Source organism: Saccostrea echinata, unplaced genomic scaffold (genome assembly GCF_033153115.1).
Source record: "Saccostrea echinata isolate AGI-Se365-2 ecotype Australia unplaced genomic scaffold, CSIRO_AGI_Sech_v1 ptg000030l, whole genome shotgun sequence".
Taxonomy (NCBI): domain Eukaryota; kingdom Metazoa; phylum Mollusca; class Bivalvia; order Ostreida; family Ostreidae; genus Saccostrea; species Saccostrea echinata.
The window spans coordinates 18,876,680-18,892,203 of NW_026889779.1; the positions used below are offsets into that span (position 1 = coordinate 18,876,680).

At 33.0% G+C, this 15,524-nt stretch overlaps 1 protein-coding gene across 1 annotated transcript in view; it reads left to right on the plus strand.

The window, feature by feature from the left end:
- Positions 1-12,586: 12,586 nt before the first annotated feature.
- Positions 12,587-15,524, plus strand: part of LOC133196903 (uncharacterized) — a 29,050-nt gene continuing 26,112 nt past the window's right edge. The window contains exon 1 of the mRNA XM_061332751.1: positions 12,587-12,795. Within this exon, the coding sequence (XP_061188735.1) occupies positions 12,702-12,795 (94 nt within the window). The 5' untranslated portion in view covers positions 12,587-12,701. The remainder of the gene's footprint in view (positions 12,796-15,524) is intronic.

Below are 15,524 nucleotides of genomic sequence, written 5' to 3' on the forward strand. Positions count from 1 at the left end.
ATCGTATTTTGACTGACATATTTCATAACAGTTGTTAGCCATTTGTTTTTATATCAAATTCGACTAAGAATTATACCGTCCACTAGATCAATATATTGATCTCACGGCTGGTGTGACCGGTCGACAAGGGATGCTTACTCCTAGGCATCTGATCCCAGCTCTGGAATATCCGGGGTCCGTATTTTATGCCCTGTTCACAGATTTGTATTGTTATTTGGGTTTTGGAGATCGATCACTATTCGTTATCTTCACCTGATTTATTGCATAAACAATCGATCGTTAGATCGAATGTTGACTGACATACACAATGTTAGGCCTTTACTGTCACACCGAATTGTCAACGGATTTTCCCGTTTACCTGATCATGACAAAGGGCACACGGCAGATGTGGCCGGTCGATACAGGGATGCTCACTTATCCATGACACCTGATCCCACCTCTGATTTTAAAGGTCAGTGTTTGCTCTGCTTACAATTTGTATTAATTGAACTTTTGAGAATGATTGCTGTTCGTGAACTTTACATTTCGTTCCGCTTACAAAAAGCGATTTTATTTACATGTAGTGTAAATTTAACGTTCTTGTGCCTTGATGAACATACTAATTCTGAAAATTTCTGTAACGAGAAATGTCTATTTTATTTTTTAACATACTTTTTAACACGAAAGGTAAATAGCTGTACAAGGTTTCGGTATCATATCTCAACAAAATGAATGCAATAAGCGTACATAAGTCATGATCTTATTCACAAAATATGTCCTTTTCATAAGAAATGATTTCCTGTTTCTGTTTGAACAGTGTATTATATGGACCACCACTGTAGTCTTCGAATAAAAAACACTTGCAGGCACAAAACAATCATTTTTCATATACGTGTTTTTTTTTTCTTGAGTATCGATTGATGTACAAATGAAATACAGAGTCAAATTTGTCTATTATCTTTGTGATCTACAGATGATATCTTTTTACTGAATAATTGCCCATTTTTAAAAAAAAAAAAAAAACAAGACGTGTTTGTGAAACACTGATGCCCCCGTATGGCAACTTATAGCAAAGGGATAAACTTTCTCAAATGCAAATCAAATATGTTGGTCCCTAAAGTAAGGTCTTGTCTCGAGGAATAAACCTGTGAAATATGAAGGCCCTAGCAGCAACCATTAAATAGATATGAAAAAGGTTAAAAGTTTTTTTCAAAAGTCAAATGATCAAAATTAATGGTACTCAAGGAAAGGCCTTCTTCCAAGAAATACACAGGTGAAATATGAAAACCGAAGCACCAATCGTTCAAAAGTTATGACCAAGGTTAAAGTTTTCCAGAAGTAGGTCAAACTCCAGGGTCGTCGCCCGCGTGCCGAAGTGGTTAGAGCGTCTGCTCTAGAGTCGCCGAGTAAGGAGTTGATCCTTACGTCGCGGGTTCGAATCCCACTGTGGGACGTGGAGACCGGTCCATCGAATGAGACCGTATAAACCGAGGTCCCGTGTCGCAGTAGGTGCTGGCACGAAAAAGATCCCTCATTGCTCAATGGCCGTAAGTGCCGAGTATAGGACAAAATTTGCAGCTCTCCACCGGCAAGTGGTGGCGTCTACATATGAGTGAAAAATTCTCGAGAGGGACGTTAAACAACATACAAACTCCAGGTTCAAGGTCAAAGGGTCAAAGCTGTTGGTATTCAAAGGAAGGTCTTTTCAAAAGGATTATACATGTGAAATATGAAAGACCTAGCATCAAATGTTCAAAAGTTATGGCCAAGGTTAAAGTTTTCTAGAAGTAGGTCAAACTCCAAGGTCAAAGGGTCAAAGTTGTTGGTATCCAAAGAAAAGACTTGTCACAAGGATTACATATGTGAAGTATGAAAGCCCTAGCACCAACAGGTCAAAAGTTATGGCCAAGGTTAAAGTTTTTCAAAAGTAGGTCGAATTCCAAGGTCAAAGGGTCAAAGTTGTTGGTATCTAAAGACAGGTCTTGTCACAAGGATTACACATGTGAAGTATGAAAGCCCTAGTACCAACCGTTTAAAAGTTATGGCCAAGGTTAAAGGTTTTCAAAAGTAGGTCGAACTCCAGAGTCAAGGTCAAAGTTGTTGGTTTCCAAAGAAAGGACTTGTCACAAGAATTACACGGATTAAGTATGAAAGCCCTAGCACCAATTTTTAAAAAGTTATGCCCAAGGTTAAGGTTTGATAATATTTTGCAAAACTGGGTCAAAAGGTCAAATATGGTGGTACTCAAAGGAAGGTCTTGTCACAAGGAATACACATGTGAACAATGAAAGCTTTAGCTCCAACCAATCAAAAGTTATGGGCAAGGTTAAAGTTTAAAGTTTTTGCGGACAAACAGACAGACAGACAGACGGACGGACAGGGCAAAAACTATATACCCCCGAATCTTCGATACAGGGACATAAAAATACAAATTAATTGTGTTACAATTATGACTTACAATTGTGTTCTTAATTTGCTTTTTTGTATTGAATAAAAAGATCCAAGTAGTATAATAAAAAGATTAACAAGAATTAATAAAAGCCCTTTTAATTTAAGTTAAACTAGCTCTAATTGTACGGAGACCGTTACCGATGTCCCCCCCCCACTCTCTTTAGGGCCCTATTCCCTTTAACCTTCATTTATTTAAGCAAATTGTAGACTATTACAACTTATTTTCAGAGAATTTGGGGGGAAAACAACGCTCGAATAGCAGAATGAGCATACGCAAATCAGATTTATGTGCATGCATATGATTTTGAAAATTAACCTATTACATGTTCTCATAAAGAGCTTCAGTTTAGATTTTAAAGAATTTCAATGAAAACGTAGAAAGTTACAGCAACATGAATATTAACCAATCAGAATCAGCACGCATACATACATGCATGTCCTGGAGATTCATTTCTGGAGACTGATTAATATAGGAACTTTTATTATTTACATATACTCCGAATTTCATCTTCTTTCTTTAACAACTAAGAAAATTATAAATACTAACAACCTTGGGCAATCGGATTTGAGCACACGTGCTTGCGCTCATTTTCTAGATTTCTTACATATATGTTCTTTTAGTGCCTTACAATACATACCAATATCTTAAAATTCAAAAAAATTATATTGAATCGTAAGAGTGATATACTAGTAACCTAATACATTGTAAGTATTAGCCAGTCATATTTCGTCAGACGTGGATGCATGTCCTTTTACTCAATTTTGATAGAAGCATAATATTGGAACTCATTATACCTATTTATATATCAATTTTCATCCTTTTCTTGCTGAAAACTGAAGTAATAGCCATTTAAAGTTTAAGCCAATCAAATTGCAGCAAACGTGCACGCATATTTTCAAGAATTTCCATATAAAACATATAGCAGAACTTTATAATATATACCTATAGTTTAAGGAGGAATTCTACACCAAAATTTTATTTTATAGATCTTTAAGACATCCCTGTTAAGTTATGGTTTCAGCATTGAAAAACCGATATTAATAGCTCTTATTTTTTTAATAAAATTTTTTTCCACTTTTTTCATAAAAATGATCCCAGCCAGAATTTTATAATAATTGGAAATAGATAACATTTTCACAAATATACTACTTTGTTTAGGTGTAATACGGGTAAAAAGGTAATTGAATTCGACAATCAAATAGATTTCCTGGAGGTGAATACATAAATAAGGCAATAAATTTTATTTCATATATTTTGTGTTCATTTTGATCGAGATCACTTTTATTTTGATCGGGATTGGTCCAAATATTCAAAACAAAATTTTTTTCCCTAAAATTTTGCAATTTCATTTGACATTTCAATATCTTTTTTTAAAAATATGATTGACTAACATGTTCTCTATAGTTGTGACTAGTTTAATGAAGCTTTTAACCATAGGTTTAAAAATATTCACAAATAATGTGTTTTATTTTCATCAATCATTTTTTTTTGTTTAAAAAATTAAAATGTTTATCCAGCCTTTCTTTACATATTTTATTTGACATATATATTATGCATTTATTAACAGCAGATTTTAAACCATAAAGCAACTTATTTGCAAATAAAACATTTTTTTTTAATTTTGTCTCGGAAAAAAAAAAAAAAAAAAAAGGGAGAGGGCTACATTATTGCAGCTATATCAGAGAGTATGAATTTTTATAGGGGAGGGGGGGGGGGGGTCCCGTCCCCAAGCACCTGTGATATGAAGACTGCTTTTTAAGTACACATGCAGGAATTTTGAGGCAATTTATTTCAAGATGTAAATACTAACTACTAACTTAGTATTATATACATTTTCATAAAAATAGATATGCTTATATACTTGTATTTGTTATCACATGAAAAATGTAGTAGATATTAAACAATTGATTTTTGATTAAAGTATACATGTATGTTTTTTTTTCAGGGGAAAAGATGAAGATGATTATTTCAAGTATCACTTTTCAAACCCATTTAAAATTCTTCTTGACTGGTCAGACACAACACCACATAATGGTCAACCTCTGATGTAAAGAGAAATCATGGAAACATCAAGCCTAGCTGTTTCTATTTTCTACAAAATTGCTATATAGCAGCTATTTTCTACATTTTGTTTATCTCTAAATACACATTTTGGATAATGTTTAGATGTAGATTCTTGCTTGATTAATAATTTGAAAAAAAAAACAAACTGTTTTTAAAAGTAATGATAAAATTATACATATTCACATGAATATGTGTATGTTTTCTGATTGTAAGACTATACATTAATGGTATTATTTTTAATGGGGTGTCAATTTATGGTCAGTCTAAATAATTCTAAATTTCTTTAACCAAATAAAATTGACATCTAAAGATTTGCATCTGGGAACAAGCAAAATTTAAAAGGAGGAAATTAACATTAGCTTATCAAATTTCAAACCTGCTAAATTAATACACTGTATCTACCTACCTATGCATGAAAAACTAATAATTTATTATTTATTCATTATTTTTGGTTGAAGGGTATCATTAGAGTTTTAATCCATTATCTTTTTCCATTTTTATACCCCCGGATCGAAAGATCCCGGGGGTATATTGTTTTTGTCTTGTCTGTCTGTTTGTCTGTCTGTCTGTTGTCAACTTTAACCTTGCCCATAACTTTTGATTGGTTGGAGCTATGACTTTCATATTTCACATGTGTATTCCTTGTGACAAGACCTTTCTTTGGGTACCATCATATTTAACCTTTTGACCTTGACCTTGGAGTTTGACCCACTTTTGCAAAATTTTATGAGACTTTAACCTTGGCCATAACTTCTGAACAGTTGGTGCTTGGGGTTTCAAACTTCACATGTGTATTTCTTGTGACAAGACCTTCCTCTGGATATCAACCTCTTTGACCCTTTGACCTTGACCTAGGAGTTTGACCTACTTTTGAAAAACTTTAACCTTGGCCATAACTTTTAAACGGTCGGAGCTAGGGCCTCCTACTTCACATATGTAATCTTTGTGACAAGACCTTCGTGTGGATACCAACCACTTTGACCTTTTGACCTTGACCTAGGAGTTTGACCTACGTTTGAAATACGTTAACCTTGGCCACAATTTTTGAATAGTTGATGCTAGGGCTTTCATACTTCACATATGTAATTCTTGTGACATCACCTTCCTTTGGATACCAACCACTTTGACCCTTTGACCTTGACATAAGAGTTTGACCTACTTTTCAAAAACTTTAACCTTGACCATAATTTTTTAATGGTTGGTGCTAGGGCTTTCATACTTCATATATGTAATTCTTGTGACAAGACCTTTCTTTGGATACCAACCACTTTGACCCTTTGACCTTGACATAGGAGTTTGACCTACTTTTGAAAAACTTCAACCTTGGCAACTTTTGAATGGTTGGTGCTAGGACTTTCATACTTTACATATGTAATCCTTGTGACATCACCTTCCTTTGGATACCAACCACTTTGACCCTTTGACCTTGACATAGGAGTTTGACCTACTTTTGAAAAACTTTAACCTTAGCCATAACTTTTGAATGTTTGGTACTAGGGCTTTCATACTTTACATATGTAATCATTGTGACAAGACCTTCCTTTGGATACTAACAACTTTGAACTTGACCTTGATGTTTTACTTACTTTTGAAAAACTTTAACCTTCGCCATAACTTTTGAACAGTTGCAGCTAGGGCTTTCAAATTAAACATTTTTTATCTTTTGGCCTGGATTTTGACTTGCATTTGAGAAACTTTAACCTTCGCCATAAGCTGCCATACGGGGGTATCAGTGTTTCACAAACACATCTTGTTTACCTAGTATTTGAAAATGTTGTTTACTGAAATAAGTTCCAGTGAAAAGTTGAAAAGCTAATTTTCTTTAGAATTTGAGTTATCTGCCCTTTGTAAAGGATCATAGAGAAACAATAATAATTCATTTAATTTTGTTTTATCCTATTTATCATCTTAAATAATATTTACTAATCATTCCGTTTGTCTTATTTATTAGTGAGAAAAATGTTTGGAAAAGAAATTTTATAAAACAACCAGTGCCTAGTAACATTTTGAACAAAATATTTTTTGGCAAAATGCCAATTTTCGAAGTTAAAAATACCGAAAACGAAAAAAATCCCCACTCCACTTTTCATAAAAGTTAACTAATATTATTATGTTGTTTCTAAAATTTAAGGTGATTTGTTCTTGAATTGCCTGCATTTCTTGAAAAACTTCTTGAAATATAGGGTAAAAACGACCATTTTCAAAATGTAAGAATTTGGTCATCTTTGAGCCATCAATTGAAGAATTTGCAGGTGACTTGTAGAATTTTTTTTTAATTTTGTTATATAGTGCTTCATTTGTTCTATTCATATAATGTATGAATTATCTCAAAATAATAAAGATGATTAAACCACAAGAAATCAAATATATGGCATTTTTATGCTTGAATTGAGAGTAAATGGGGACAAAATCTATATTAGCCCGTTACCATGGCAACCAAGGTAGTAACTTTAATTTTGAATGTTGATTATGTCATAGTGTATGGGCATTAATCAACTGAAAAAGTTTCAAGAAAATCGCTCATGGTGTGTGCCACAGCCCTACAGTAAAATTTTGGTCCTTACAGAGAATTGATGTTAAGAAATTCAAAGTCCATGCACATCCTTCTGCACTTGATGAGTAATACAAACTGTGTTTGTGCAAGCGCAATCATGAAAAATTCATGAAGATTGTGTCAAATCATACATTTAATATATTTCTTAAAAAACACCCTTCTTCCAAGTCTTGGCAGTTTAGGGGTTATTTGGCTTGTCATTCGTTTTGCCCCCCCCCCCCCCGCCTTTTTTTGTTTGAAAAAACATTGCTACGGACTTGCCTTGTATTTATACATGTATAATATGTGTCTTTCACACTAAAAATGGTTCATTTATTAGATTTGTTACTGATTCTCTACAGAAATAGCTCGAGATCATAAATCTCATAGACTTCTCGGCTTCGCCTTGTTACTGAATGTAACAAGTCCAGTGGGCCGGGTGTATATGTAACGCTCATTTGGATGATGAATAATATTAATGTACGATTATAACATGTCATTATAATTTTTTTTAAAAATCCTACATATATTTGATGCATAATTGGATGGAATTCTCATATTACTGAAACATACATTTGATTTAATATGAAATGCAGGTACGTTTATGTTTTTTGTAATTAATGATCTGAAAAAAAAAAATGTCATTTGAAACGTAAGCATATGATAAATAAACTTGCGTATTAGATTAGAAAACATAAATGTGTATATGTATATATATACTACATGTGAATTTTGATGGAAATTAAAATATTTGCCTTTTTAAAAGAAATGTTAAGATTTAAAAAATACTTGTATATATATATATATATAGAGGGAGAGAGAGAGAGAGAGAGAGAGAACTTTAAGAACAGACATACAACTTTACAGGTATCATATAGTAAACATAAGGAATACAGAATGATTCCTAGAAACTTACCGTTTTAGAGGATGGATCAATCACAAAGACTGGTAACTTTGTCATTTATATAAAAATAGAATCGATTAGATCGGATGTACAAGAAATTAGTAATGGAAGGTATTCTCTTTGAAAACTAAGAAAATTAATGTTCCGGTTTTTGCAAATTAATAAATAATATGGCAAATTCTTTTGATATGACCTTTCCTTTTCCTATGTTTTCAAGATCCTCTTTCATGTTAATTCCATCAAATTTATTGTATTAATGCACGGATTCTATGTATTATTTGAGACTTAATTAACATCAAATTTTGTTCATTTCCTCCAAAATTATCCAAACTGCTTATTCGATTTGTTTACATTATCCGATAATCGAAATGAGTTTAAGTATATTCTGTTTATTCTGCTAAGTATTTGTAATGGTCTACATATAGGAATAGACACTAAACTAGGGACTGTCGGAGGGATTTATGAAAGGATGGTCTGGACTTAATTGAAATGTGAAGATAACGAACAGTGATAATATCTTGCTTAAAAGTCTATTTAAACAATAGAAATTCTGAGCAGAGCCAACTCAGACCTCTGGAAACAGAGGAGGGATTAATAAATCCATAGACTATTCAGAGTGAGAAATAAGCCTTAAATACTTGCATAAAGATGTCAGGCAACATGATAAAGTCATTGTATCGACCCTAGAATTTGATACCCAGTCTATCAATTAATTTTCATTCGTAAATATGTTTTATCATTAACAAGTGCAGAGGGGTGGATGATTTCGTTCAAAGTTTTTAAATGTTTTATAACAGTATTAATTCAAAATTTGTGCAAAGGTATTTTCATACCCCCCCCCCCCCCCTTGAAAAAGAAAGCATATTGCTTTATTGCTTAGAACCTGTTAGTCGGTCAGTATGAGCAAATATGTTGTCCGCTCAATTTGTTGAGAACCCTGTACACTGGAATCCTCTGAGCAGAAGATGACCCATATTGATCTTTAGGTCAAAGATCAAGGGTCAAACTATAATACTCTAGACATTGCAATATCATGCCCGTTCGATATTTTCGGACAGAGTCCTATGCTTGATGGACATTGGTTTCCCTTAAAACATAGATGATGCCTATCGATTTTTAGGTCACAAGGTCAAGGGTCAAACAACATACAGGAATAGTTTGACTACTAAATATCTGAGAATCCTTTGCTTCACAAACATCACTTGTACACTTCTTCCCTTTAAGGAGTAGATGACACCTATTGATTTTGAGATCACAAAGGTTAAGGTTCAAACTGGACACAAAAAAATATTGACCGCTCAGTATCTTGAGAACCTTTTCCTTAAGAGACATGAAATATGGAACATGTACAATAATTCCTCCTGAGGAGTAAGTGACCAGATTTTGAGGTCCAACTACTCTAGTAAAAGGAAGAAACTGACCGCTGAATATCTTAATTTAGAACCTTTTGCTAAACAGACTTCAAACTTGATACACTGTTTTCTCCTGAGGAAAAGATGATCACTGTAGATTTCAAGGTCGCAAGGTCAAGAGTCAAACTACTCTTGACACGAAAAGATCTTGAACGCTCAATTACTTTAGAATCCTTTGCTTGACAGACATTACACTTAGTACACTGGTTCCACTTAGGGAGTTGATTTAAAGGTCACAGGGTCAAAAGTTAAATATATACTAGAAATAGGAAGATACTGTCAGCTCGGTATCTTGAGAACCATTAGCATTACAGATCTCAAAATTTTAATACTGTACACTGGTACCCTCTTGGAAGGAAATTACATCTAATGATATTCAGGCCATGATAGAGATCAAACTTAAAATTATGTTTGTCCCTGACTAGTAGATAACTGATTGGTTTCATTATCATTACATACGTTCTAAAATTAAAGTTATTCCATTTATAGCTCACCTGAGCCTAAAGCTCTTGACCAAATTTGTCCGTTGCATGTCTGTCATCTTAAACTTTTCACAATTTCATTTTGTTATCCTGAATCACTGGTCCAATTTCATCCAAACTGGAAACAAAGTATTCTTGTGTAAAGAGAGTTCAATTTGTACAATTAAAGGTCCACCCCCCCCCCCCTTTAAGGGAGATAATTAAGAATAAGTGAAAAATTAGTTCATCTTTCAAAAATTTTACTTCTAAAGAACCATGTACTGAGCCAGAAAAGTTAAAATGTAGAAAGAATTTTTTTTTCAAATCATGATCTTCGGGGCAACAATAGGAGATCAAAGTTTTACATAGAAGTATATAGGAAACGTCTTCTCAAGAACCACCGGGTTAGAAAAGTTGAAACTTATGAGAAAGCTTAATATCATAATGTAGAATAAATTTTGTTCAAATCCCTAACAACCTATAGCTAGGGTAGGGTTGGGCCACAATGGACAATCAACGTTTCCATAGGAATATGTAGGGAAATAAAACTTCAAAAATCTTCTCATGCATAACAGGAAAGGAATGATGAATCATGCAAAGTTATATGGAAGCATCCTCACTTCTCATGTACATAATTATGTAGATAATGTACATGTATATTCAAGTTTGTTCAAACCATGAACCTGCAAGGGAGTAGGATAGGACCACAAAGGAGGATAAAAGTTTTAGATAGGAATAAATTGAAAACACATCTTTAAAAATATTCTTCTCAAAATATGAAAGGCATGATTATTTATATTGACATGGAAGCATCGTCAGGTAGTGTCAGGTTTGTTTATGTCATGAACCCCGGGAGTAGGAGGGGGCCACAATGGTCGGTCATTGGTCATTAAAAGACAATGGAAGTCTTATAAAGTATATATAGAGAAAAATTCATTTAAAAATCTTCTTAAGAACAGCAAATACATGAGCAGTCATATTGATATGAACACTAGAACACTAGTAGTGTTGATTAAATTTTGTTCAAATCATGATCTAGAGCAGAGTCCCCAGCCCCCAGCAACTTCTGGATTTTTTTTTACAAAAATTTCAATAAAGTTACTGTTATTTCGCTTTTCTTTAAAGAAAATAAACACCTACATGTAGTAATATAATGTTTCTAACGCAAAGTTAATACTTGCATGGAGATAGTTTGTACTGACTGCGATTTTTGAGATCAAATATGCCTTTAGAGATGTTTATAATTATCGACGCACAACATTCATTGCATATTTTCTAGACATGAAGGAATAAATATGGAATATGAAAAGACGTTATTACATATGTCAATGTTTAGTCAATAAAAACCACTTACGAGGGGTTATCAAAAGTTTGTGGACTGATGCGATAAAATTAATGCTATGTAGTCTGTGCTTACAAAATTTATAAGAAACATAAAATATAACTTTGCATCTTTCATCTCTCTGAATCTTTTTGGGCATTTAAAAACAAATACTCTGGATGCAGAGTTTATTATTTTAATTTATTTTTCTGGAGCCCGTTTAAATATTCCCTAAGTCTCAATCGAAACTTCTCAGGCTTTTCCGACAAGCGGAAAAACAGCCTCGAATGTGTAATGTAGGCGTCTATGACAACCCCCCTTTTCATATATTTTGAAATAAATATAGGGAGACCTCTTATCTGTAGAGTTTGTAGCTCAAATTTATTGAATTTAAAGATGTTACCTTAAAATATACTACAGGAGTGACTTTTTAGTCTGTCTTTATATATATATTCAAATGAGATCATGTGTTGATAAGGACGATGCAATAAATGTCTACTGTCACAGTAGCAGAAGTTACAAAATATGAGCAATAAATTACTATTTGGGCGGGGATGGGAATGGGGTAAATTGGAATTATGTCGCCGATATCGGAGGATGTAGCAATTCTTTTTAAAGCCGAATTGCTGCCTATAATGTGTGTGTGTGTGGATGCATTATCACGTGATCCCACCTTCCTTGTCTTGATTGACGTCCCTTCGAGAATTCTTCTCTAATCACTACGCCACGCGGGCGACTGCTTCCTGCATTCTTATCTCCTTTTGCAGGCGAAAAAATAGTAGAGATGCAATGCTTTAATAAGTGCTTTATTTAACACGTATGAAAGAAATTGGAGGTTTCTTTATTTGTTTTAATAAAAAAAATTAACTTATGAATTCAACTTTTTGTCTTAGCTTTGGCATGGGAGTACCTCTCAAAACTACATGTTCTTCATTTTTCTTCGTGTATTTACACGTACATTAATTTTACTATATAACACACACAAGAAGAGTGCATGAATCAGGATTTAAAACACAATTCATCTTATATGTCTTGTTTTACAAAGTAACTGTTAGTTCTTTGTATCTTGTTGAAGTGGGCACTTAATAGCCCTACCAGAGCTAACTATAGTGCATTATAACAACAATAGTGATATTTTGATATTTATTTCCGTTTCAAATAACTATATTCAAAGGGTTTGTTTAAACATTTTACAGGAAAATATACTTCACACTCGTAACCGATTAAGATATTTTAAAATGAAAGTTAGATTAATCAGAATAATTTAAGCATTTAAATGGTATTTTTTTTCCAAATACTTTTGAACCAGTAAAACATCGATTGTAGTATTCATTTATGTGTAATACTGTTTATTTTCACTATTTCAGAAATCTTATTTTTTTCAAACACTTCATTCGTCGAACTAAATGTAAACTAACACATTTTAAACTTATCCAGATCGGAAGTTTATCGTCACGTGTGGAGACTTCGAATGCCTTCCTGTTGCTAAACATACGTTTTCTCACCGAAAAAATGTATCAGGGAAAATTAATCATGAAAGCATTAATTTCCTCGATGAAAAATGGTGGATGATTAATGTTTGGGAAACAGTACAATTTGACCATAATGCTTAAATTGGTGGCATCGTTTATAATGAGGAGTTTGATTTTTGGAACTTTTGTTGATTGTGGTAAGTTAATTTCCAAAAATTGAAATTTAAAAAATGCAATATTAAATCCTAGAGGTCTATGGATGAATGATTATGTTCATGAAATAAGATACAGGTATCATAACACACAAAGTATGCACTAATTACTTCATAAATGCATATTTATTATACATGTAGGTAATGATAAATAAATTAAAAAGATTAAAATAAAGATAAACATGAAAAAATTGTTTGTTATTAACTATGTATAAATTCCTCAAAAGGCAAGTATTGGTTTATGTTGTGATATTCATAGCTGTCTATCTGTTTATGGAATATGAGGAAAATGCACTTGCAGATCTAGATAAGAGTGTATAGCTTTTCAACATCTATTTATATAATATATAAAAGTTAGATGAATTTTGAAAAAATCAACAGGATACATCAAAGTGTATTTTGAAGTGTTCTTAAGTGTTCTTTTTTTAAAATGGCATATCCGCGCGTTAATAAATCAAACAGTCATTTAATTTCCCTGTTAAAGTTCTAAATTAAACACAAGTTTAAGTTATTAAAAAATCACTCAAAGTACAACTGAATTTCGGAATTTTAGAACATATCAGACACCGAACCAACCTGAAATATCCTTGATTAAATGTACATGTATAAATTTAAAATACTCTCAAAGGGAAATGTCATTGATGTACACGGAATGAATGTTCGTGGGAGAGTAGAATTTATGTACACACTTACATGTATATGCATAAAAGTATGCTTCCTTTACATGGAAAAAATTGAGAATTTTTTTTTCAAATCGAGGATAGATAGTTGTCCTGTATGATTGAAAATTAAAAAACCCGGAAAACTAAGTCTTTGTTCTCAAATTTGAATGAAATTTAGCCCACAGATAGAGAAAATAAATGGATGCGTTTTTCCCCCATTAACATTTAGACAGTGTTTTATTCAACAATATTTCCACCTATTGTAACATGTAATTTTACCAGTGAATCGTAGAATGATTTAACTTCTGTTTTCTCATAGCGCATAATCTTTTTTTTTATTCTTATTCCAGCGAAGTTGACTTAAATTGAATTAATTGTCAGTTGGAATTTGTTTACAAATTTATACAAGATACACACTTTCCCTCTACACTATTGAAGTGCTGCAGAAAATAGAGGCAATTAACTTAAGTGATCCCCCCCCCCAAAATGATTTTTATGCCCCCGTATCGAAGATTCGGGGGTATATAGTTTTTGCCCTGTCCGTCCGTCTGTGTACCTGTCTGTCTGTTTGTCCGCAAAAACTTTAACCTTGCCCATAAGTTTTGATTGGTTGGAGCGATGGCTTTCATATTTCACATCTGTATTCCTTGTGAGAAAACCTTTCTTTGGGTACCACCATAATTGACCTTTTGACCTTGGAGTTTGACCCAGTTTTTCAAAATTTTACCAAACTTTAACCTTGGCCATAACTTTTGAACAGTTTATGCTAGGGCTTTCACACTTCACATGTGTAATCCTTGTGACAAGACCTTCCTTTGGATACCAACAACTTTGACCTTCTGACCTTGACATAGGAGTCTGACCAACTCTTAAAAAAACTTTAACTTTGGTCATAACTTTTGAACAGTTGGTGCTAGGGGTTTCATACTTCACATGTATAATTTTTGTGATAAGACCTTCCTTTGTATACCAACAACTCTGACTCTTTGTCCTTGACCTTGGAGTTTGACCTACTTTTGGAAAACTTTAACCTTGACCATAACTTTTGAACAGTTGGTGCTAGGGCTTTCATATTTCACGTGTGTAATCCTTGTGACAAGACCTTTCTTTGGATACTAACAACTTTGACCTTGACCTTGGAGTTTGACCTACTTTTGGAAAACTTTAACCTTGGTCATATCTTTTGAACGATTGGTGCTTCGGCTTTCATATTTCATCTGTGTATTTCTTAGGAGAAAGCCTTTCTTGGGCACCATTAATTTTGACCATTTGACCTTGATGTTTCACATACTTCTGAAAAAAAAAATTAACCTTTTCCATAGCTATTCAATGGTTGCTGCTAGGGCTTTCATATTTCACAGGTTTATTCCTCGAGACAAGACCTTACTCTGGGTACCAACATATTTGATTTGCATTTGAGAAAGTTTAACCTTTGCTATAAGTTGCCAAACGAGGGCATCAGTGTTTCACAAACACATCTTGTTTGTTTAGAAAACATGACATTTAAAAAAAAATGAATTAGTCAAGTAATTCTTTTAGTTCATAAATATAATTCATATTAATTGGTTGTGAAAATTAATTGGTGATCTAAAGTTTTGTGATAATATCCAAATTATTTGGTACTTATAAAAACATTTATCCTGGTCCTATATTGTACTTCATATCATCCCCACCCACACACTCCCATTTCGTGAATTGAAAACGTAGTTTTAAAACACTATACATTCCAAGCAAAGTCGGAGGAGTTCAAAAAATACTCAGATATCTTCCTTATCTAAAATTTAGATTTTGTAGTTTTCCAGTTTAATCAAGGAATTTACTGTTAGAACAATATCAAAATATTTATCAACTGGATCAAGAAATGTAAAGAAACATTTATTAGAGGTATTACTTTACGCACATAGTCTTTCCTGAGGTGCGGAAGAAATTAGATTTTATGTAAATATTTCCTGTTCCTCCAGGAAAGTATAAGATTGCTCATTCATGTGTCGAAAGTAGTTTTGATTTTTAGCCCATTTTTAAAAATTTTTGTGATGGAAAAAATACGTCCTT